Source organism: Salvelinus sp. IW2-2015, linkage group LG23 (assembly GCF_002910315.2).
Source record: "Salvelinus sp. IW2-2015 linkage group LG23, ASM291031v2, whole genome shotgun sequence".
NCBI lineage: Eukaryota > Metazoa > Chordata > Actinopteri > Salmoniformes > Salmonidae > Salvelinus > Salvelinus sp. IW2-2015.
The window spans coordinates 32,649,516-32,676,139 of NC_036863.1; the positions used below are offsets into that span (position 1 = coordinate 32,649,516).

General features: G+C 43.5%; 1 protein-coding gene across 1 annotated transcript in view; it reads right to left on the reverse strand.

The window, feature by feature from the left end:
• The window catches only part of LOC111950940 (RNA-binding protein Musashi homolog 2-like), a 110,952-nt gene that overhangs the window by 31,859 nt on the left and 52,469 nt on the right, over positions 1-26,624 (reverse strand). The window contains exon 3 of the mRNA XM_070434525.1: positions 17,835-17,909. Coding sequence (XP_070290626.1) covers positions 17,835-17,909 — 75 coding nt within the window. The remainder of the gene's footprint in view (positions 1-17,834; positions 17,910-26,624) is intronic.

Here is a 26,624-nt window from a genome sequence, read left to right on the forward strand (position 1 = left end):
AACACACCCATCCCTGGCTGACAGAGACTCGTCCATGCCCAGGGCCTGACACCAGAGACGGCTGCCCCTATCTTCTCTCCTCTCCCCTCCCCTCCCTCTCTCACACAGAGGAATGGCATGTCATTAGGCCTGACGACTAGCCTGACTCTTCACTCTGGCCCTAATACCCTTCTGCATAATCGAACAGCCCACATTATCCTGACAGGAACTGTTAATGAGAAAATTCAATCTCAGAATTCCGCCAGCCAGACAGCCAGATAGATGTGGTCTTGATCTTTTCAAAGCAGAAAGTGTTCTGTGTGTGTGTTCTGTTTTGGATTGTGTGTGATATGTTCCGTGTTCTCTGTGGGTTGTGTTCTGTGTGTGTATGTTCCGTGTGTGTTGGGCTGACTAGCAGCCAGACAGACACACAGGGGAAGTGTTGAGCCCTCTCTGGAGGAAGTCGAGAATGTTTTTCTGATGCTGTCGAGGTGAGAAGACCACCAAGGTGTGACCTATTTTCTGGGCCCCCCTACAGTTCTGCCCAGAGGGGCTCACACAAAGACTGATGAGGGGCAGGCAAGGGGCAGTTGAGGGGAGGCAAAGAGGGCAGGGTCAGAGGAACTGCAGCGGAGGAGAAAAACACATTGGTTTTCAGTGCCCTGCTGAGAATGAGGTAATTCACACCTCTGCAGACACAATGTGAGCGTGAGCAAGAGCGTTGGTGTGAGGTGCCGTCATGCTGGGACCGTAAGGTGGGCGAGAAGCAAGGAGCTGCCATTCCCGGAAAAACATCTCACAGCTCAGAGAGGTGAGAGGGAGGTGAGAGCTCAGAGACAGACAGACATACAGACCGACAGGAAGCATTTCACAATCAGTCCCCATTCTTCTCAAGTCTAAGACGGCCCTGATTCAAACAGCCCTTCTGATATTCCACACCTCTCTTTAATCTCTTCAGAAAAACACAAATCAGCTCGGATGCTATGCTAATGACGGTCACGAACCCCTTCCTATTCTACAAACGCCAGCCCCGCTGTTGCCGTGCAGAAGAGCCCTCTGCTGGAGTCAACGCTCGTTTCTCTCTCTCTCTCTCTTCTAAGTACTGTATCTTCCCCTCCCTGCCATTGTCACGACGCCCCCAGTAGACCCTGTGGATTCAAAGTTAGTGGCAAGCAAAGTTGTGGAGACAGATTAACTTTGCAGGATTAGGTGGGTTAATTAATAGATCGCTGCGGCTCATTGTTTTGTGTTCAGGCGGTAAGAAGCCGCCCAAGAGAGGCGCTGCCGCATTAAATCAATTTCATGGCCCTTTTAATACTGACGAGATAAAGACAATATTTAGCTTTAAATTTGTCACTATTATTTGGCCACTTCAGTGGCTGCGCTCTCTTGGTGGAGACTGGGGACAAGGACACATCTGTTTATGGAGTGGGGGCCCGAGGGGGCCTCTGGGGACCTGTCCTCAGCGCTCTCTCCTCTCCTCCACCCCTCCTCGGCTGAAAGCACAGGCATTCGCTCCACTTCAACAGCAGAGAGAGAGAGAGAGAGAGAGAGAGAAGCACTGATTAGACTCACAGCAGCACTGCAGTATACACTTCCTCTCTTTGAGGACTCAGACATTGTCATACTTTTTGTCTCCACCTAATTCAAAACAACATGAGGTAAGTCATCTATTCATAACCACAAAGCTGTCATTGACGTCCGGTAATACTTTCCTTTTTCTTGTACAAAGAGATTAAGAGAAACAGCAAAACATGATTTCTCTTCACTTCCTTTGAGAGAGATCGTTCACAGTAACAGCAATCTCGTCCCAGCTCTCTCCACAATATATCAGCCTGTCCTCTATATATAACCATCCTGACCCCCTGCAGCTGTGTGACGCCATTACGCTCACCTCTGTCCTCCATCTATCTCCCTTTCTCTCTCTATGAAACTACCACTGTTTTTCACTCCAATCTGTCATCCCGTCAAACCTTACACTCATCTATACCTAATCCATCTATCTCACTAACTCTGCTCGTTTCTCACTGTTCTGTGAAACTCTATCCGTGCCAACATTTTATACCTCTCTCCATGTCCCCCACTGGCTTTATCTCTGTGTCCGGCCCCCTTTTCCCAGAACCCAGTGTGGCACATCACTATGACGCTATCACTACGGCGATAGACTGCTGCAGCGAGCGCCACAGTAAGGTCACAGCCGTGTCAGTGTCCTCTGTATTGTACTCGGCTGTAGACCAACATCGGCTGCTGCTCTGCTCTGCTGCAGCTCACCTAGCAATGACAATGCACCACCAATTCCCTGCTCTGCTTAGCACTCAACAACTATATTTTAGAATATACAATGCTTTTATAACAATCCACAGGGCATAGCAAGAGCTGGAGAATGTAGCTGCTTTATTTTGACATAGTCATATTATTCACTCTTCTGTTTACTCTTCCAATATACGTGAACTCTCCTTCCACTCCTGGCCCCAGGCACGTGTCTGTCTGTCTGTCTGTCTGTCTGTCTGTCTGTCTGTCTGTCTGTCTGTCTGTCTGTCTGTCTGTCTGTCTGTCTGTCTGTCTGTCTGTCTGTCTGTCTGTCTTCCCTCTGTCTGTCTGTCTGTCTGAGAGGGGAATATAAAGTTCTCTGTATGGGGGTGAGCCTACTCCAGAGGGGATACAGTACGTCTGTAAACACAGGCATGGCCCACAGGAGAAGACATGAGCTCTGAGAGAGGCAGCCTCACTGTGGCTGCACTGAGGAGAGGATGGGAAGGAGGGAGGAGAAATGGGGGGGGGGTCACTCCTCCCGACATTCACTTTTACATGCACATTTGAAAAAAGAAATGGCAAAATAAGAAACGACAAACAAGAGGAAGGAACGGATGCCATCTTTTCATCTCCAGACTGAGAAGAGGCCAATTGTTGTCATCCCTCAGCACCAAGTCTCATCTTTTGTTGTTTTGGAAAAGGCTGTTTGCCAGCCGTATCAAAGGCACGAATCACAGACGAGCAACAGATGAGCTGGAGAGAACCAGGTGCGTTTACATGACTGCCACACACATGCACTAGTTGCTCACCTCTCCTTTGAGTGCTATCATTTTAATGCCTCTAATCAATGAAAACAACCACACAGCGAGTTCTCCTTCATATAAGTGAAATTAATACTCACAATGTTGAGCATGTCTGTCTGCGAGCATGCACTGGAGAGACTGGGTTTAAAAGACTTGGTTGTCTATTCATGTCGGCTAGTGTAGTTTGTGTGTGTTGGTGTGTTGTGTGGTGGTGTGTGTGTGTGTGTGTGTGTGTGTGTGTGTGTGTGTGGTGTTGTGTGTGTGTGTGTGTTGTGGTGTGTGTGTGTGTTGTGTGTGTGTGTGTGTGTGTGTTGTGTGTGTGTGTGTGAGTGTGTGTGCACGCGGTCAATGGATTGGTGTATGTGTGCGTGCACCCCTTGTAGATGTGTGTGAGTGTGTCTTTGCGAACACATTTGTGTCCGTCTGCTAGTGTGAACAGTGTCTCTTTTTGTGTCGATGGAGGGCAAATGGTTCCGTTTGGAATGAAACCATTTGGTACACTGATCCTTTGTTATAAGGACTTCATGCATTTTGATTTGGGAGAGGGAAAGACATTTATAGAAATAGGGAGAAAGCCCAGAGCCCAGAAAAGCCTGGATTTATGCTGGTAATTGCAGGAAGCAAAGAGATTTGGAAAGATCCCAAATCCCTATATCGGGGTTCCCCAACTGATGGCCCGCGGGTGATTTTATTTGGCCCCCAGAGTTTAATTTACATTTTTTATTGTTGGACATAAAAAGACTGTAAAAACACCAGCAAATCAACTCCAAGTTATTTCAATTTTGGAAATCTGTTCCAAGGTATTCCCACGCATAATAAAGAGATATACTGTATGTGATCATATACAAAAGGTTTGAAATTATGTTTTAAAAGAAATAAATGTGTATTTGTCATACGCGTAGACTAAGAGTGAAATGCTTACTGTACTTACAGGCTCTTCCCAACAACGCAGAGAGAAAGAAAATAGAGAAATAATAGAAAAGTAAAATCCCCTAATAATAAAAGTAAAAATTAACACACAATGATTAACAATAACTTAGCTATATACACGGGTCACCAGTCAAACATCATATCTGTTTGGGCTTCTTGCGGTCAATTTGCAGTCTACAAATGATTTGCAATTATGTTCCAGCCCCCTGACCATCCACTCAAGAAAGAAATCGTCCCGTAGCTGAATCTTAGTTGATGTTCCCTGCCCTATCTCCTCCTCTATGGAGCAGAAGGCAGTGGGAACAGCTAGCTACTGTAGCTGAGGAGGAAAGGTGATAGTTTCCTCATGAACTATAATGAAGCAATATATTAATGCCACAACAGCCACAACACTGTAACACTTCAACCATTACAAACGTTGGTCCAGCAAATACTAGCGGTCACACCTCTGTAAACACACACACATCTACCCGGGAGCAGCACATGAGCCACGTGCTGCGTTTCATACAGCTACAGTATTGTGAGGGAATGATAAACAACCCCGGCCTATATTACTTTGTCATCGTCTTATAGCGTCTATAGTTTATGAGGGTGACTTACTTGGATCCTGAGAGAGATGTTCACACGTACCATTTAACTTTCAAAGACTTTCAGACCGATTATACCGACGGTGTTGGAGTGCACTGGAGCAGTCAGAACATTTTGTCTAACAAAATAAATAATCCTCAGCACAGACACAGCTCATGGAGTGCCGAGGCAATCTGCTGCAGAGTTGAGAGAGAATCATGAGTATGGAGATGTCCAGCCTCAGTAGTTTTCAGGTTATATACATGTAATACCGTAAACCTGGCATGGTCATGATTTACATAGTCATGATGAACATGGTCGTGCCTCCCGCTCATCAATTTTATGCTKGTCTCTGATCTAGGGTTAGTAGAGACCTGGCCAGGACACACAGCTGGGTCTTTATCTGGGACTCTTTGTCGGTGTAACATCCCAATCTGATCAGGTCTTAAAACATGAACGTTTTGTGGGATCCTGTTGAATCAAAGAGCCAAGTGCAGAGGGTGTGTTTTTTTTACTATCCTTGTGGGAACCAGAAGTCCTCCCAAGGACAGTAAAACAAGTGTGGACATTTTGCCAGTCCCAAGGAAAAATACTATTTTAGACTTAGGGGTTATGCTTAGTGCTACATTTAGGGTTAGGTTAAGGGTTAGGGTAAGGGTAAGATTTAGGGTRAGGGTAATATATAATTTTGAATGGGAATAAATTGTTTGGTCCCCACAAGGATAGTAAAACAAACGTGTGTGTACTGGACACCGCCCTCCTAACAAGATGCCAGTGTGGTTCCCCTGGGACCTGGGACGTTGATATTAATTAGGCTAGGCCACCTACAGTAGGCCCCCTGTCATTAACACCCAAGTAAACAGCTTTAATTTGRTCTGCATTAATAATGGTCCTCTCCGTACACGAAGGAGGAAGAAACTTAGACGAGGGGAACAAACTGAGGTACGCTAAGATGAAAGAGAGTAGCTTAAAGTGTCAGGTCATCAACGCAACTCAGAGCTCAGATTAATCCCCTAGCTGAGGGGTGTATATTTCTATGGGACAGGAGCAGTGTGTGTGTGTGTGCACGCTAGTGTGTAGCAAGCATACTACACTCATCACTGTCGCCACTGCTTAAACCATGTTTTATGGTACACAATTACACCTTTACTGCCATTCAATACAAGGCGAAACAGTTCTCTCAATAATGTGAGAGTAATACATTGGTTGTACTTGGCATTGTCAGGCTCTGAGCACTCAGTGAGTTATACAGCAATTCTGCTATACGACCTGCCACTGATTGCAGAAGTCATAAACAATGTATGAGTCAAAATGGAGGCCCAGTGTGGGGAGGGATTGTGTTGTATTAATGAGTGAGTGTAGCTGCTGAGCCATGCGCTGGGAGAAGAGGCTATAGAGAACTGGAGAACCATTAGTGCTGTCCAGAGGACAGAGGAGAGGAGAGGAAATAAAAAAGGAGAGGAGGCTGGAGGAGGGCACTTGCTGATTTTGGAAACCTAGTGGGTGTTTGGCCTCAAGAAGAAAGAAGAAGAGACTCTTCAGTCTCATAACATCAACATATTGCTCTCCTCTCCTCTTCTCCTCTCCTGTAGGTCCGGAGCCAGAGGCAGAACAGAGGAGGTTCTGTTCCAGTCTGGTAGCTCAATAGAGCAGGGGTTCTCAAACGTTTTGGGGCCCGTGGACCCCTTTTGTGTCAGCAAATTCATCAGGGACGCCCTCATAATCAGAACACAACTCGGGTGAGATGAAAAATATATATAAGGAGTTTTACCATGACTTTGGCAGTGCATGGCCGGACAAACCAAGTCTCGGGCCCTAGGAAGGAACATTTTAAAGGACGCCGCTTGGCATCGGAGAGAAAATGTTGTCGTTTTCAAGCTAATTTCCTACAATTCTACACATTTTGCTATGAGGCAAATAGAAAAACTTGCAGTTTTAAAGCTTAAAGTAACTGTCCAGTGTTTCCAGATTTCTACAAAATATGACAAATAATTCATTACAATATGAGTAAAATAGTTTTCCTTCCAAAAAATGGTAATTAAGAAGGTTAAAAAGCAGCTTTTCTGTGTTGGAATTGTGTGGGCTTACTCCAAGAACAGAATGGTGTGGGAATATACTGGTCATTAGAAATCTTCATGCGAGTTACAAGCATTTTTTAAACGGTCTGTTAAAGATACACGTTTTAGTTTTTTGTTTCGATTCTTTATTCATGCTTTGGCCACAAATACGAGTATATGACAAGTCAACAACATTATTTGGGTATGAGTTAACATAATATGAACCTTTAAAAGTGAGATTTTCACTGGATAGTTACTMTAAATTACATTGTATTTATGTTAAAAAATATATATTATTTTGTGAATACAAGAAGTATTGGAGCTGAACAATGGATAATTGTTGGAGTACTGTGGATACCAATATCCTTGTGAGCCTCCCAGGCCCATGTTGCCCAGGGTTATATCCCTTAGCTAAAATTTGTCTTCAAAGTAGCCACCCTTTGCCTTGATGACAGCTTTGCACACTCTTGGCATTATCTCAACCAGCTTCATGGGGTAGTCACCTGGAATGCATTTAAATTAACAGGRGTGCCTTGTTAAAAGTTCATTTGTGGAATTTCTTAATGTGTATGAGCCAATCAGTTGTGTTGTGACAAGATAAGGGTGGTATACAGAAGATAGCCCTATTTGGTAAAAGACCAACTCCATATTATCGCAAGAACAGCTCAAATAAGCAAAGAGAAATGACAGTCCATCATTACTTTAAGACTTGAACGTCAGTCAATCCCGGAAAATGTCAAGAACTTTGGACGTTTCTTCAAGTGCAGTCGCAAAAACCATCAAGCGCTATGATGAAACTGGCTCTCATGAGGACCACCACAGGGAAGGAAGACTCAGAGTTACCTCTGCTGCAGAGGTGAAGGTTCCTTAAAGTTAACTGCACCTCAGATTGCAGCCCAAATAAATGCTTCACAGAGTTCAAGTAAGACACACATCTCAACATCAACTGTTCAGAGGAGACAGCATGAATCAGGCCTTCATGGTCAATGTTCTGCAAAGAAACCACTACTAAAGGACACCAATAAGAAGAAGAGACTTGCTTGGCCCAAGAAACATGAGCAAAGGACATTAGACTGGTGGGAATCTGTCCTTCGGTCTGATTAGTCCAAATTTGAGATTTTTGGTTCCAACTGCTGTGTCTTTGTGAGACACAGAGTAGGTGAACGGATGATCTCCACATGTGTGGTTCCCAACATGAAGCACATGAGGTGTGATGGTGTGGGCTGCTTTGCTGGTGACACTGTCTTTGATTTATTTAGAATTCAAGGCACACTTAACCAGCATGGCTACCACAGCATTCTGCAGCGATACACCATCCCATCTGGTTTGTGCTCAGTGGGACTATCATTGTTTATTCAACAGACCTCCAGGCTGTGTAAGGGCTATTTGACCAAGAAGGAGAGTGATGGAGTGCTGAATCAGATGACCTGGCCTCCACAATCACCCGACCTCAACCCAATTGAGATGGTTTGGGATGAGTTGGACCGCAGAGTGAAGGAAAAGCAGCAAACAAGTGCCCAGCATATGTGGGAACTCCTTCAAGACTGTTGGAAAAGCATTCCTCATGAAGCTGGTTGAGAGAATGCTAAGAGTGTGCAAAGCTGTCATAAAGGCAAAGGGTGGCTACTTTGAAGAATCTCAAATATAAAATATATTTAGATTTGTTTAACACTTTTTTGGTTACTACATGATTCCATATGTGTTATTTCATAGTTTTGATGTCTTCACTATTATTCTGCAATGTAGAAAATAGTAAAAATAAAGAAAAACTCTTGAATCAGTCCAAACTTTTGACTGGTACTGTATATATATATATATACACTACATGGCCCAGAAGAGTAGAAAGCCTTTCAGGAAGAATGGAGGATGTTATAGCAGCAAAGGGGGGACTAACTCCATATTAACGCATATGACTTTGGAATGAGATGATCGATGAGCATGTGTCATACTTTATATAGTGTATACTGTATATATACACATTGATTGTACAAAACATTAAGAACACCTTCCTAATATTGAGTTGCAGACCCCTTTTGCCCTCAGAAAAGCCTCAATTCATCGAGGCATGAACTCAACAAGGTGTCAAAAGTGTTCCACAAGGATGCTGGCCCATGTTGACTCCAATGCTTCCTACAGTTGTGTCAAGTTGTCTGGATGTCCTTTGGGGTGGTTGATCATTCTTGATACACACGGGAAACTGTTGAGCATGAAAAACCCAGCAGCGTTGCAGTTCTTGACACAAACTGGTGCGCCTGGCACCTACCATATTCCATTCAAAGGCACTTAAATATTTTGTCTTGCCTATTCACCATCTGAATGACACACATACACAATCCATGTCTCAATTGTGTCAAGCAATGTTCCCCTCAAAATGTTTTAATCACTGAGAAAATTTCAGGTCTGCTGAGCGCAAACTTGAGCATTGTGAAAATTCTGTGCAACTTCTGGAGCGAGTTTACTGTGAACACTGAGGCTGTACCCGCTTTTAGTTAGTTTTAACAGTGGTCAAGTAGGCTAGTGTGGCTATTTGATCATAATGTAGGCCTACCATAAAAAACAATGGCGAAAATGCATTCCATAACATTTGGGAATAGCTGTTCTATCATTCAGCCTACAGTAACAGCAAATGATAAGTGTTCAATGTAGGCCTACATTCCATGAGAATTTTGAAAAAACATGCAGGGCTTGACATGAACCTGTTTATCCACTTGTCCTTCAGACAAGGAGCTGACTGGACATGTTGTTGTGTTGTTTGATGCAAGAAACCCCTTTACAAAATAAAATGCATCATTATTCCCATACCATTATTACAGAGAATCAGACAAGTTATGCTACCCTATGCCTATTGGCTACTTAGCTTATTCAAACCTGTTTCAAAATACATCACTGCCCTTTTAAAACAAAAAATAGCTCTTTACCTGACTCGCTTTTCGAAGATGTCTAGAAATGCACACGTTTTTGTGCTCTTGTAGGAAACAATCACTACCCCATTGCTGACTACAAATTATCTGGGCTAATACCTCACTAACTAGCAAAGGATAAGAACAAATGTACAAATGTGCACACTACATGCAGCTCTCGCTTTGATCTCAAAATAAGTGTATCTACTCACGACCACTCATGCTGTAAAAACAGTCCAGTTCAAAGTGAATGGCACAGATCCATACATGGCAATGGTCTATTTGCATATAGGCCTACTGCAGCTCTGATTGGTTATGGTGCACCGATCTGTGTAGAGTACAGGGAAAACTCTAGAAAGTTCAATCTCGTGCTTCTCTGCACGCACTGATATTTCTTCTGCGAGGCAGTCCTGCATGCAGCTTAGAGGGAACATTGGTCTCAAGGCTTAAAAATCCTTCTCTAACCTGCCTCCAGCTACACTGATTGAAGTGGAATTAATAAGTGACCAATAGGTTTCACCTGGAATCACCTAGTCAGTCTATCTCATGGACAGAGCATAATATTTTGTATACTCAGTGTATATTGAGATCTGGTCGCGTACCCCCTGCAGTACCTGGACCCCACTTTGAGAACCCCTGCAATATAGGACACTGGGCTGACAGCAACACTGTCTCCTCTGTCTGCCTCTGTCACAGCAGCTCATCTTAACCACAGCAGACGCTGGGTCATCAGGCTCCACAGTGGGCTGCTGTGTTCTGGCTGCACTGCTGATCTGTCTACAGCTCACACTGAGGATTAAGACTTTGGGGCTTCATTTTTCCCACCAGCTCAGGGCTGGGCCATCCATACGGCCTGCATGTCACTGAGCATTAGCCAGGTACAGAGACGCTGTGGCTCCCATCCCAACCCACCCACACACACACTGGGCTGAAGATCCCTTATCCATTAGACCCTGTGTGGCTCCGCATAGACACACAGCCTGCAGAGCCCTGCTAGGACAGCCAACAGCACACTGCACTGGGCTCTGACTGCAGCATGTGTTTACAGAGAAAGGAGGGACACAGTTAGAGCAGTGGAGCTGATCTGGGACCAGGCTGCAGGGCCTGCTCTTGGTCTACATATAACTACACAGAGTAGTGGAACTGATTTGGGACCAGCCTGCAGGGCTTCACAGAGATACATAGGTTGTGACACCGCACTGCAGACTGACGTCAGACCTGCAGTTAGCGATGACAGAACCATGGCCGGAGAGAAGTGCTGTGTGAGTGTGCAGATGATGCCGCTCGTCATGCCCTATTTTAAGGCCTGTGACTCGTGGAATGCCACTGCCTCCACACGTCCATTGGGTTAATGAGCAGCCTTTTCAATTAGAGACAATCTGTGAATCAGTGTGGTGTCAGGCAGTCTGCTAACAGGCAGACCCCCCCTCTTTACAGACCCCCAATCTTTCTCCCTCTCTCTTTATTCCCCTGGATCAGAGTGCATAACCCCTCTCATCTCATCCCCATACCCACACAGAGAGTCCCCCCCACACACAATCTACACTAAGTAATCCAAATGCTGTAAATAGCTGGCTGGAACGGACGGCTGAGTAGATGGCTATGGCGAGGTGTCTACCCATCAGTACCATTAGAATGGATGTGCATTTAACCCCCTCCATCTCTTTCCACATCACACGTCAGGATGTCAAGTCCCCGCAGCGCCTCCTTTTAATGAGAACACTGGCCTAGGGTCAGGATGTGTGGAGTGTGTGTGTGTGTGTGTGTGTGTGTGTGTGGGGGGGGATTTGATTGTACATACATTATGCATGGCTATGTTTGATATATAACTTAAATGTGTGTTTGTGTATGTGGTGTGTGTGACCGAGGTACTTTGTGTGTGTGTTGCGTGCCTATGTTTGCATGAAGAAGGGGTGAAGGCGACTGGTCTATTTTCACAGCATCTTTAAGCATGTGTGTGTGTGTATATGTCTACGTACACATCAATACACACCAGGGATTCAAACAACAGCCATCGCTGAAATGAAAGTCGGAAGAATCTTCATCGCTGAAATGGGGGAGACATCTATGCAGGAGAACACAATAACTGTTGCCAGCTTTGCATTCCTAAACACTTCTTCCAGATGGCTTATCTCCATAATGACATCGCAGCGCTTCGGCGTGCCCGAATAAAACAGAGAAAGAGAGGAAGACGAGGCGGATGTTATTTCCTCTCGCATCACCTTTGATGATGCGGGTCAGGTTGGAGGAGGTGACGCCATGGCAGCTAGGGTGGGGAAGACTCTCACACCTGACCCCTTGACCCTTGGTCAAGATTGGTCCTCTGTCTCTCCAGTCTAGCCCATGTCTTTATTGAGGGTTTCAGGAGGGTTTCTGGCGATCTGTATTCCCTGCTGGATTGGAGCAAGTTTATAGTAACACAGCGAGAGATGCTCACTCCTGATTTTCAAACGTCTGTTTCTGTCCCATAGAAATGAGGGAGTGCTCTGGGCTGCTGAGTGACTGGCTGTGTTGGTAGAGGTGGTGGAGGGAGAGAGGGGGACGTGGGATGGAGAATACGCAGGGGACGGACGGTACAGTAGCATACTGTGGTCTCCAGTACTCTTATCTGCCACCGAACAGAGCTGGCACGGCTGATATATGTGAAAACAGCAGGATGTGTTGACAAGGCCAGGAAATACACTGTAAAAAAATTACTCTGCCACAAAACTGCTCCACACACACCACTTCAGTGATATTGTAGATGTGTGTGAAAGAACCAGATAATCTGTCCACCAACAGATGTACTATAAGTGAAGAATTAGCTCCTTACATTACTGTAGGTCCCCTATTGTCACGGCCGTCGAAAGAACTAGACCAAAGCGCAGCGTGGTGAGCGTACATATTCCTCTTATTAAGAAAATGACACCAACAAAAACAATAAACAATACAAAAACGACCGTGAAGCTTAAGGGCTATGTGCCACAAACAAAGTTAACTTCCCACACTGAAAGGAGGGAAAAGGGCTACCTAAGTATGGTTCCCAATCAGAGACAACGATAGACAGCTGTCCCTGATTGAGAACCATACCCGGCCAAAACATAGAAATACAAAATCATAGAAAACAAAAACATAGAATGCCCACCCCAAATCACACCCTGACCAAACCAGAGACATAAACAGGCTCTCTAAGGTCAGGGCGTGACACCTATGCCAGCAAACCGATCTAATTTCATTACTGATCATACATTAATTTTATCACAGTGCCTAAAATAAAACTTCACAATCACAATAGAGGTCAATACCAGCCTAAAGCACAAAGCCACCTGCACCAAGCCAGTCCATCCAGTCAAATACTGACTTGCGCAATACTAATGACACCATAAAACCACTCATGTATCCAAAGACAACATAGATATTAGGCAAATGAGTACCAGTGGCCTATATGCAGCCATACGCAACACTCTACAAGCTCCACTCTATCCCATTCCTCTCTGTCTTACAGTGGGTGCTTCAAAACAAAATGAGCTCCACTCCCCTGGCCAAAATCCATTTTTAACCTCCCAAGCAACCGAGATTACTGCAAATCCCTGGAAGCTACAAGGACCGAGAAAATGTGTTTTCACCTTGCATGTTCTACATCAAGGTCATGGACTATGAGAGACGGGCTGCCTGGAAGAAGAATACGCTGTGTGGTGGTAGCGGGGAGGCAGGAGTAGAGGATCGTTTTACAGGGAAAGCCAGGGGGGATTAGCTAGGAGGGAAAAGTTAACTTTCTACCATCGCCCTGCCTGACACTTCACCTCTCACTGCCGCAGCGCCCTCTTTCTCCTGTCTGATCAGAAGGAGGAAGGAAACATTGCACCTGCTCTTCTACCAGCCACCCCCATCTACCCATCTCTACATCTCCCCATCTCTTCATCTCCCCATCTCTTCATCTCCCCATCTCTATATCTCTTCATCTCCCCATCTCTTCATCTCCCCATCTCTATATCTCCCCATCTCTATATCTGCCCATCTCTTCATCTCACCATCTCTTCATCTCCCCATCTCTTCATGTCCCCATTTCCCCATCTCTTCATCTGCCCATTCTTCATCTGCCCATCTCTTCATCTCCCATCTCTTTTATGTCCCAATCTCCCCATCTCTTCATCTCCCCATCTCTTCATCTCCCCATCTCTTAATGTCCCCATCTCTTTCATGTCCCACTATCCATGTCTTCATCTCTTAATCTCCCCATCTTTCATCTCTCCATGTCTTCATCTCCCCATCTCCTCATCTCTTTATGTCCCCATCTCTTCATCTCACCATTCATCCCCCCACTTCATCTCCCCACCTCTCACCTCTTCATCTCCCCATCTCTCAGTCCCCATCTCTCTTCATCGTCCCATCTCTTCATCCCCATCTCTTCATCCCCATCTCTTCATTCCCCATCTCTTCATCTCTTCATTCCCATCTCTTATCATCTCCCCGTCGTCTAAGCATCTCGTAATATCTTCATTTCCCATCCTCTTCATCGCCCCATCTCTTCATCCCATCTTCTCATGTCCCCATTCCCATCTCTTCATGTCCCCATCTCTTCATCTCGCCATCGTCTCCATCTCTTCATGTCCCATCTCTTCATGTCGCCATCCTTCACTCTCCTTACATTGTCCCCATCTCTTCATCTCCCATCTCTTTCGTCCCATCTCTTCATCTCTACATCTTCTTCATGTCCCCATCTCTTCATCTCTACATCTATCATCTCCCCATCTATTCATGTCCCATCGCTTCTTGTCACCATCTCCCCATCTCTTTCATGTCCATCTCTTACTTGTCACCATCTCCCCATCTCTTTCATGCACTGCCCATCTCCCCATGTCTTCATCTCTACATCTATTCATCTCTCCCATTCTCTTCATGCCCATCGCTTATGTCCCATTCTTATCTTCTCCATCTCTTCATGTCCCAATCTCCCCATCAGCCTCATCTCCCCATCTCTTCATCTCTTCATGTCCCATTCCCCATCTCTTCATCTTCACATCTTAATCTCTTCCATCTATTCATGTGCATCTATTCTTTGTCACCATCTACTCATCTCTTCATCTCTACATCATTCATCCCCATCTCTTCCTCTCTACATCTTCTTCATGTCCCCCATCTATTCATGTCCCATCTCTTCTTGTCACCATCCCCAATCTCTTCATTCTTCCATCTCTTCATGTCCCCAATCTCCCCATCGCCTCATCTCCCATCTCTCATCTCTTCATGTCCCCATCTTCTTAATGTCTTAATCTCTTCATGTCCCAATCTCTTCATCTCCCCACTATCCCCATGTTCATCTCCCCATCTCTTCATCTCCCCATCTATACATCTCCCATCTCTTCATCTCCCCATCTCCTTATGCTCCCCATGTCCCATGTCTTTCATGTCCCATCTCTTCATCTTCTTATCCCCTCATCTCCCCATCTCTTCATCTCCCCATCTCTTCATGTCCCAATCTCCCATCCCTCATCTCCCCATCTCTCATCTCTTCATGTCCCCATCTCTTCATGTCCCAATCTCTTCATCTCCCCATCTCTTCATGTCCCCATCTCTACATATATTAATCTCCCCATCTCTTCATGTCCCCATCTATTCATGTCTCATCTCTTCCTGTCACCATCTCCCCATCTCTTCATGTCCCCATCTCCCCATCTCTTCATGTCCCAATCTCCCCATCGCCTCATCTCCCCATCTCTCATCTCTCCATGTCCCCATCTCTTCATGTCTTCATCTCTTCATGTCCCCATCTATCCATGTCTTCATCTCTTCATGTCCCAATCTCTTCATCTTCCCATCTCTTCATCTCTTCATCTCCCCATCTATACATCTCCCCATCTATTCATGTCCCCATCTCTTCTTGTCCCCATCTCTTCATCTCCCCATCTCCACATCTATTCATGTCCCCATCTCCCCATATCTTCATGTCCCRATCTCTTCATGTCCCCATCTCCTTATCTTCCCACCTCTTCATCTCCCCATCTCTTCATCTCCCCATCCCTACATCTCCCATGCCGCCACTGAGTCAATCTACCGACCAGAGACCTGCACTGTAACATCAGTGTATCATTATATCTGAGGCTGGCTGGGTGGGGGCCATGGTTTCTACCCCAGCCCCACAGACACCAGGAGACAGGTTTCCCCATGGGCCTGTGCTTTCATACCTATCCAGTCTACAATAATGACACTGGCAGGAGGCCTAGTGGAAGTGTAGTAGTCCTTTAAATAGGGGTGGTTTAGAGGGAGGGGAGAGACAGGGAGTTTGGGAGGAGACTGAGAAAACAGAGGAAGGCAGGGGTTTTGGAGGGGGGACAGGGAGGGAGGCAGGGGGTCATGTGGGAGGCAGGAGGGAGAAGAGAGTCGAGGCTGGCATATAGGGCGGAGATAGCCTTTGGTGGGAGACAGGGAGGGGGACGTGGTAGGGGGGATGTAAGAAGGTGAAATTGCCCCTCTGGTTACGGTGCTGTGTGTGTATAATGAAGGGATAGTCGGGTTTACCCCAGGTGCGCGCATTGACATCAGGCGGTGTATGTATGAGGAGGAATAATCACCGGCTGCTGATATTTCAATCCCCTTCTCAGGGCTTAGTCACATCACTGGCTTCTCTAGCGCCTGACAATTCACCCCACTCTCATTATCCCTCCCCTCATCCCTCCATCCATCGCTCCATCCACAGACAACACCCCTTTATTTATTTATTTATTCAAGCATTTATTCATCTATTTCAATGCACTTACAGTGTACAGCATGAAATTCTCCAGCGTGGGCCCGTTTATTTGAACATAAACTGCCGTCCGCGTCTCCGTGCGGATGGGAAGGCAACATGATCAATACTTGGCCTGGGGATAGAGCATTTAACATGGAGTTTGATTTATACTTCAAAAGTTCCAATTACCCTGTCAAAGGCCTGGCGACTGGTGGCCGTTTTAACAGCTGAACAACTACACAGCTTTATGATGCTCTTTAAATAAAGTTTAACACGGCCAACCTCCTGCATTAAAACATCTATAGGCCCTAAGTGTGTCATAAACAACATACAGTATGTGCTTCATCATGTCACGTCTAGGGCCAGAAGATTCTGTATTATGTGGTAAAAGGTCAAATCTCCCAATAAAATGTCCCAGAGAAGAGATTTGGAATATAAAAGCAAATGAAACTAATGCAAATAAAGCCAAACATTACCTCTACCATTCATACAGTTGTATTGGTTCTATATGCAGACAGATATAAAGGTATTGGATAGTAGGAAATCATCCCTGCAGATTTCCATCGGGCCCTTCTCATGTCTGAACATCTTTCATGCTGGTAGGACCCTTCTACAAAGAAGAGATGAATAATCTATTGTTTCCTGGCCTTCCTCTATCCTCCTCCTATTTCTCCCTCCCAGTCCTCCTGTCCTCCTACAGCTCTCAGCCCAGGCACCTCTGACAAATGATTATGTCTGACCCCAGGGTGGTAACACCTGTGTTCCCCCCACCCCTGTCCACCCCTGTCCACCCCTGTCCCTATTTCAAAAACCTATTACATAGATCTGAGCTGCTGTCAGACATTTCCCATTCTGCCTTATCAGTGGCGGGACTGATGTCTGGCACGGCAAACAGACTCTGTGTAAAGTGCTTAAATAAAGCATGAAATCAACAGGATGCCTGCCTGAGGCGTGCTGTATCACAGCGCCACATCTCCCTGGCCAGAGGCCCCCACCCGCAACCCTGCTCTGCCTCCCGCTGCAGGCTGCAGGTACAGCTGCTCACCTTCACACAACATGTGCTCCATTTGGGCTCATCAACCGGGACCCACCCGGCTCCAAGTCAACGCTTTTAACTAATTTTAGTTTTTGATGCACATAGGGCTGGATATAAAAATACTTCCAATCTGACTCTGTGTGACTGTGTGTACGTCTGCCATTTTTCTGCCTCCCGACAGATGGATTTGCATACATTGGGAGTGAAGCTGAGGGCTTGAAAATCCCTCCTCCATTTTAGCCGTTTGGTCATGGTGGCGTTCATACACGGGCTAAAAAGAGTAAGCTATTTACACCACATACTGCAGCTTTCAACAGGCTGGTTCAGAAATCCAGACACGTAACACACTTATCACTCACTCCACAGCTTATCTGGTGTGTGTGTGTTGTGTTGTGTTTGTTTGTTTGTTTGTGTTTGTTTGTGTTGTGTTGTGTGTGTGTGTGTGTGTGTGTGTGTGTGTGTGTGTGTGTGTGTGTGTGTGTGTGTGTGTGTGTGTGCGTGTGCGTGTGCGTGTGCTGTGTGTGTGTGTGTGTGTGAGGGAGGGAGGGAGGTGAAGCTAAACAGGGCTGTACAAGACAGACATGTGAAGAGCAGAGAACTTACCAGGGAACTGATAGCTGTAGCTGGGGGTGAATCCAGTGTATCCACGACCGTACGTTGCCACAATGTTAGGGTAACCTTGAGAAAGAAAAGGTACAAAACACATTATAGAACTTAATTCGAAAAAAGGCACTGCAGTGGTGAAAAAAGTACCCAATTGTCATACTGGAGTAAAAGTAAAGATACTTTAACAGAGAATGAGTCAAGTAAAAGTGAAAGTCACCCATTAAAATACTACTTGAGTAAAAGTCCAAAAGTGTTTGGTTTTAATATACTTAAGTATCAAAAGTATATGTAATTGCTAAAATATACTTAAGAATCAAAAGTAAAATAAAAAATAATTTCAAATCCCTTATATTAAGCAAACCAGACGGCACAATATCTTTCTGTTGTTGTTTTTTTAATGGATAGCCAGGGGCACACTCCAACACTCAGACATCATTTACAAAAGAACCATTTGTGTTTAGTGAGTCCGCCACGTAAGAGGCAGTAGGGATGACCGGGGATGTTCTCTTTATAAGTGTGTGAATTAGACTATTGTCCTGTCCTACTAAGCATTCAAAATGTAATGAGCACTTTTGGGTATCAGGGAAAATGTATGGAGTAAAAACCACATGCTTTTATTTAGGAATGCAGTGAAGTAATAGTAAAAGTAATCAAAAATATGAATAGTAAAGTAAAGTACAAATACCACAAAAAAACGAATTAAGTAGTACTTTCAACAATTTTTACTTAAGTACTTTACACCACGGAGGCATTGTCAATGCTTTCTGCCTCTGCAAGAGGGATATAGACATGCAAATACCTGGACTACACTGGGAATACGTTTGTATAAAACTTTGCATAATGCTTTCATGAGTTATCCTCTGGGTCCAAATGTTTGTATTTTCCAAACCCCAAAATAAAGTATATCAAATCAATCAACCAATCAACTGAGGAAGGCCACACATCAAGAGCTGTCATGATGWCTTAGCATGAATAAATAGCCTGCATCTTCCCTGTTCCARCAGCCTGATGGTGACTGATGAGGCTCTAGGAGAAAATGACTGTGAACCATATCAATATCCAAATTGGCTTGGATGATATGCTGTAAGTATATCTATCATGTTCTGCAGCGCAATCTAATATGCAGACTAAAATCATAATAATATATTTGTAAATAAAAACACAGCTTTAAAATGAGTGTGTGTGTCATTTCAAAATTAATTTGCCATCTGTTGTGGTTTTCGTAGCTACCAGTGCTGACGCAGAATGTTTCATTGATGACGGGGCTCACAAGTTATTCTGGGTCTGTTTATTCCTTTGCATTTGTCATTGTTGGTACATTTCTTAAAGTGGGAAAATTAGCAATAGGGCTGACCCCGTTTAGTAGACTGGTCGATTATTTGGTGGATAAGCTGTTGGTCGACCGAGATTTTATTTGTGGCGAAGTGGCAAATATATACAGTACCAGTCAAAAGTTTGGACACACCTACTCATTCAAGCGTTATTCTTTTTTTGACTATTTTCTACATTGCAGAATAATAGTGAAGACATCAAAACTATGAAATAACACGTGATCATGTAGTAACCAAAAAAAGTGTTCAATCAAAATATATTTTATATTTGAGATTCTTCAAAGTAGCCACCCTTTGCCTTGATGACAGCATTGCACAATCTTGGCACTTAAAAAAAATAATATGTAACCTTTATTTGAAGAGGTAAGCTAGTTGAGAACAAGTTCACATTTACAACTGCGACCTGGCCAAGATAAAGCAAAGCAGTGCGACACAAACAACAACACAGAGTTACACATGGAATAAACAAGCGTACAGTCAATGACACAATAGAACAAAAGAAAGTCTATATACAGTGTGTGCAAATGGCGTGAGGTAGGCAATAAATAGGCCATAGTAGCGTAGTAATTACAATTTAGCAGATTAACACTGGAGTGATAAATAAGCAGATGATGATGTGCAAAAGAGCAGAAAAGTAAATAAAAACAATATGGGGATGAGGTAGGTAGATTGGGTGGGCTATTTACAGATGGACTATGTACAGCTGCAGCGATCGGTTAGCTGCTCAGATAGCTGATGTTTAAAGTTATTGAGGGAAATATAAGTCTCCAGCTTCAGCGATTTTTGCAATTCGTTCCAGTCACTGGCAGCAGAGAACTGGAAGGAAAGGCGGCCAAAGCAGGTGTTGGCTTTGGGGATGACCAGTGATGGTATACCTGCTGGAACGCGTGCTACGGTGGGTGTTGTTTATTGTGACCAGTGAGCGAGATAAGGCAGAGCTTTACCTTCTCTCATTTACATTCTATCAACCAGCTTCATGAATGCATTTGAATTTCTTCCTTCCTAATTTCTTTCCTTTTTTAATGCGTATGAGCCAATCAGTTGTGTTGTGACCAGGTAGGGGTGGTATACAGAAGATAGCCCTACTTGGTAAAAGACCAAGTCCATATTATGGCAAGAACAGCTCAAAAAAGTAAAGAGAAACGACAGTACATCATTACTTTAAGACATGAAGTCAGTCAATCTGGAAAACTTCAAGATTTCAAAATTTCTTCAAGTATAGTCGCAAAAACAATCAAGAGCTATGATGAAACTGGCCTCTGACAACCGCCACAAGAAAGGAAGACCCAGTTACCTTCTGCTGCAGAGGATAAGTTATTTCGAGTTACCAGCCTCAGAAATTGCAGCCCAAATAAATGCTTCACAGAGTTCCAGTAACAAGACATCTCAACATCAACTGTTCAGAGGAGACTTAATGAATCAGGCCTTCATGGTCGAATTGCTGCAAAGAAACCATTACTAAAGGACACCAATAAGAAGAAGAGACTTGCTTGGTGCAAGAAACACGAGCAATGGACATTAGACCAGTGGAATCTGTCCTTTGGTCTGGTGAGTCCAAATTTGAGATTTTTGGTTCCAACCGCTGTGTCTTTGTGAGACGCAGAGTAGGTGAAGCGATGATCTCTGCATGTGTGGTTCCAACATGAACATGGAGGAGGAGGTGTGATGGTGTGGGGGTGCTTTGCTGGTGGCACTGTCTGTGATTTATTTAGAATTCAAGGCACACTTAACCAGCATGGCTACCACAGCATTCTGCAGCAATACACCATCCCATCTGGTTTGCGCTTAGTGGGACTATCATTGGTTTTTCTACAGGARAATGACCCAAAACACACCTCCAGGCTGTGTAAGGGCTATTTGACCAAGAAGGAGAGTGATGGAGTGCTGCATCAGCTGACCTGGCCTCCACAATCACCCAACCTCAACCCAATTGTGATGGTTTGTGGATGAGTTGGGCCGCAGAGTGAAGGAAAAGCAGCCAACAAGTGCTCAGAATATTTGGGAACTCCTTCAAGACTGTTGGAAAATAATTCCTCATGAAGTTGGTTGAGAGAATGCCAAGAGTGTGCAAAGTTATCATCAAGGTAAAGGGTGGCTACATTGACGAATCTCAAATATAAAATATATTTWGATTTATTTAACCCTTTTTTGGTTACTACATGATTCCATATGTGTTATTTAATAGTTTTGATGTCTTCAGTATTATTCTACAATGTAGAAAATAGTAAAAAATTAAGAAAAACCCTTGAATGAGTAGGTGTGTCCAAACGTTTGACTGGTATTGTATATAAAAAGATTTATGGCACACGAGACACCTGTCTCAGTGGACTAATCCACTGAAGAGGCCGCAGGGATGGCCCACCAGTATCACCAGTAGTACATTTACTGTTAATTCCCATAATTTCTAATCTACAATGTTTGTTTGGTTACGGTAATTTCTGTTAATGCATTCAATATATTATTATTACAGTCTTACCATTGTCATTGTAGGAGTGGACACGTTGTTTGCAGAGCACACAACCTAGGCTACACTTGTGAGAAAAAAAGTGTTGGTTTATTTCATTCCACTTATGAGTTGTCAATTAATTCATTGACAGGAGCGCTCCAAACAAAAGACAATCTTGAGTAAGGACACGCACCTGATTACGCATAGAAGTAGACCTAGGCTACTTGGCCTGCACACAAAGGTTTCTATCCATGAGTCTGGGTACCAGGCCATTAGGACCTGATGGTAGGTAGCAAGTTGGGTAGTACCAAAGTATGTCTAGAGTATATAAAAAGGAGATTACTGTGATTCAGCGGTCACATGTAGGCCTATAAATATGTAACGACGTGGGTTGTGAGCCGGGAAGCAAGTTTAGGGAGTGAGTGTTTTAATAAATATACACAATAAAATACAAAATAGGAAACACAAACAACGCACAGACATGACACAGGAACAGAAACAATGATGCCTGGAGAAGGAACCAAAGGGAGTGACATATATAGGGCAGATAATCAAGGAGGTGATGGAGTCCAGGTGAGTGTCATTATACGCAGATGCGCCTAACGATGGTGAAAGGTGTGTGCCATAATGAGCAGCCTGGTGACCTAGAGGCCGGAGAGGGAGCACACATGACAAAATGTGCCAATAGTTCCTCAATGTAGCCTATTTAAAAATCTTTCCAGCTCTCTCCCTTTCGATAACRACAACATGAAAGGGGGAAAAAATGTCCAGTGAAAACATAAAAATAGGCCTACCTGATTACTTCCAATCCCTTGAGCAAATAGTCTACAGCTGTGTCTGTCTGTCCGAAGCTTAAACAATGTTGCAAGTTAGCTAGCATGATCAGGCTGGACCAAGTTAATATCTGATGCAATGTTTCAAGTTATTTTCAGACAGGCAATGCGTGGCCATGCGTAGCCAATGTGATTTATAGGATATTTATTTTTATCAGGATATTTTCTGCCTGCAGGCTGCAATGTTTTTATTTGTTGGTTTATGTAGGCTATTTTTACATATTGGCAATGGCAATAGAAGTTRGTTTTTGATTTGTATAATTTTCATTTAGATAGATTTTTGATTAACCACGTTACATTGATTTTGAGACATGAAGACTTTAATATAAATTAAATGAAACTGTTCCACGGAAATGTGCATATGAAAATCATAACTGGCACGCAGATCAGTAGAAATGGTATGATAACTTGGCATTTCAAATGGAAAAGGTTGCCAACCACTGGTGTAGCCTATTACCGGCAACTTCAGGAGCGGACCAGCAGCAGCTGGCAGTCGGAGTGTCGGGAACAGGTTTGTTTCTTCTGTTTAGGCTATATTGATCTCTGGCTCCCTCTTTAGTCATTTTTGTGTCTTCATTTTTTAAAGCATCAGACAAGCTCAGTAGCCTACATATAGTTGATTTTATTCAAATATAGGGTGTGTCTATGTATCGAAAAAAATACATGTTTAAAAATGATGACCAATCGATTGGTCGAAAGAACAGACAACTATCTGTTGACCATTCTTTTTTGGGGTCGGGGCCGGCCCTAATTAGCCCTAATATGTCAGCTGATAACTGGTACCCCCTGTATACAGCCTCGCTATTGTAATTTTACTGCTGCTCTTTAATGATATGTTACTTTTATTTCTTATTCTTATTTATTTAGATTGTTTTGGTAAACTGCACTGTTGGTTAGGGGCTTGTAAGTAAGCGTTTCACTGTAAGGTCTACTACACCTGTTCTATTCGGCATATGTGACAAATACAATTTGATTTGAACACAAACACAAACACACACAGTATCAATCCCAGCCAGATGGAGGATGCGATAATGAGGTGCTGTGTGTGTGTGTGTGTGTGTGTGTGTGTGTGTGTGTGTGTGTGTGTGTGTGTGTGTGGGGGTGTGGGTGTGTGTGTGTGTGGTGTGTGTTGTGTGTGTGTGTGTGTTGTTGTGTGTGTGTGTGTGTGTGTGTGTGTGTGTGTGTGAGGTGTAAGGGGCGCTGAAGTAAACTGAGCAGACCCGTCGGGCCTACAAGACAAAGTTTATTTATTGTTCCTCTGCTGTCAAGACGCTCATTACAAACACCAGTCCACAAGTTAATTATCTGGACAGCTTTCAAACAGCAGCAGCTGTGGGAACATATTGAGAAACAGAGTGTGTGTTCGGGATGTGTGTGAGAGCAGAGTGTGTGTTTGTGTGCATGTGTGTGTATCCCTCTGTATATTGAGACATTTGAGTGTGTGAACAGGTGAGTAAGTGAGTGAGTTTGATCGAAGGACAGATCAAGGAAGATCAGTTTGATCATCGCAAACATACTGTTCCTTTTAAAGCGAGATTATTTCAAAGCCTTTATCTGTTGTCATAAAAAGCTGTTATCATCTCCAGCCAAAGCTTTGTCTAAATTAGCCAGTAAAAGGGATTCCCTCTAGCCAGAAGCAAATCACTAGAATCCACTCTGATATCTTTGTTTTATAGAGAACACACACCATGATAGCCTTGTGTTAAGGTTATCACAGTGTACTAACTTGATAAACTACTTTGCTGTTCCCCTGTGAAAGTCTCCATTATGTCAAACAGCTTTGCTCTCTCTAGTGAGTTTACGCTGCAACTAACTTTCTGCAGAAATAGTATATAGTATAGTCACTGGACACTTTAAATCGGKTTTCCTCAGCTAAGCCTTGTCAATTCTCAGCATCACCTCAGACCAGACCAGGGGTGTTGTGACAGAGACAGAGGACAGCTCAGAGACCAGCTCTCCACTTCCAGGGCAAAGAAACATGTATGTCTGGGTAATAAATATCCAATCAGCCTTTTGCTGCCCATGACAAAGCTCAATTTAATCCTGAACAAGTGAGAAGATGCTTCTGACTGAGGGGCGATGAGGGGAGACCTGACCTGCAGGAACGAAATATGAGAGGCTAGACCAGCTTAGGGACTGATGAGAAAACAAATCACTGAACACAAAGAGAAGTGTCAGAGGTGGATCATTGTGAATTTGGCAATGATGTGATATCATGGGAAGTGATGGCATCATTATCTCTACGATGACAATGATAATACACACATTGCTTTAGAATTTGGCCCGTCAATGTAGAAAAATACCATCTCCTAAACTGTGATTGAACAAACCACATGGAGTTCGGTGGGAATATTTCAGCCTGTGTGTCAGGGCATGCGTTATGGGCAGGCCTTAGGGGGCCTGGCCTGCCCTACCGTACCTCCCTGCCCGTCCACATAAAATATTTAAATATTGATAATTTACAGGGGTGGAAAAAGTACTCAATTGTCATACTTGAGAAAAAGTAAAGATACCTTAACAGAAAATGACTCAAGTAAAAGTGAAAGTCACCCAGTAAAATACTATTTGAGTAAAAGTCTAAAAGTATTTGGTTTTAAATATACTTAAGTATCAAAAGTAAATGTAATTGCTAAAATGTACATAAGTATCAAAAGTAAAAGTATAAGTAATTTCAAATTCCTTATATTAAGCAAACCAGACGGGACAATTTTCTTGTTTTTTTTTAATTTACGGATAGCCAGGGGCATGCTCCAACACTCAGACATAATTTACAAACGAAGCATTTGTGTTTAGTGAGTCCACCAGATCAGGCAGTAGGGATGACCAGGGATGTTCTCTTGATAAGTGTTTGAATTGGACCATTTTCCTGTCAAAATGTAACGAGTTATTTTGGGTGTCAGAGAAAATGTTTGGAGTAAGAAGTACATTTCTTTAGGAATGTAGTGAAGTAAAGGTAAATGTTGCCCAAAATATAAATAGTAAAGTAAAGTACAGATATCCCCCCCCCAAAAAATACTTAAGTAGTACTTTAAATTATTTTTGCTTAAGTACTTTACACCACTGACAATTTATTTGACCAAGACGCGAGCCGACGGAAAGATGCATCAATCTCAGATAAAGTATTAGAGCGAGCGAAACAGCGCCCCTCTGTCTCAGTAAGTGTAGCCCATGTATCTGATGCTGTCTGGACAAAAATGGTATGGCAATGTCTTTCTCTTTTTTTGCCAGACAGCATCAGATACATGGGCTACACTTACTGAGACAGAGGGGCGCTGTTTTGCTCGCTCAAATGCTATTTTGGACGAACGTGCAACGGTAACCTACTTTTTAAGTGATTTGTTTGACAATCAGATGGAAACATCATGACAGGTTGTGTTCATACCACATTAAAAGGTCATACATTTGTACAGTTAAATTACATGTCTTTACTATAAAACCCACACTAGAACTGCTAAAGCAGTCATTTGGACTGTTCATTCATTAAAAAAAATATTACGCTGCCATTTTTAAAGTCATGCCCCCCTCCGTCCTTGACTTTTCCTAAATCAGTCTATAAAACACACTGTCTTTGTTAGAATCTTAATATCACAAACAGAACTGGTGTTATAATCAGTTTTAAGAGGACATGTCATTTTTTTATGGTTTTCCTCCATTGCCCCTGCTTCTCACGAACGTAGTTCTCCCGATAGTTGAAGGTGCCATGCCAAGTTGATAATAACCCCGATAATTGCCTCGAAATTTAACCTAAGAAATACCTATACTAATTTCACAGATACAGTACCAGACAAAGGTTTGGACACACCTATTCATTCAAGGGATTTTCTTTATTTTTACTATTTTCTACAATGTAGAATAATAATGAAGACATCAAAACTATGAAATAACACATATGGAATCATGTAGTAACCCAAAAAAAGTTAAACAAATCAAAATATATGTTATATTTGAGATTCTTCAAAGTAGCCACCCTTTGCCTTGATGACGGCTTTGCATACGCTTGGCATTCTCTCAACCAACTTCATGAGGTAGTCACCTGGAATTCATTTCAATTAACAGGTGTGCATTGTTAAAAGTTCATTTGTGGAATTTCTTTCCTTCTTAAGGCGTCAGTCCATGGTTGCAACACTCACTACCGAGTTCCAACCTGCCTCTGGAAGGAACATCAGCGCAAGAACTG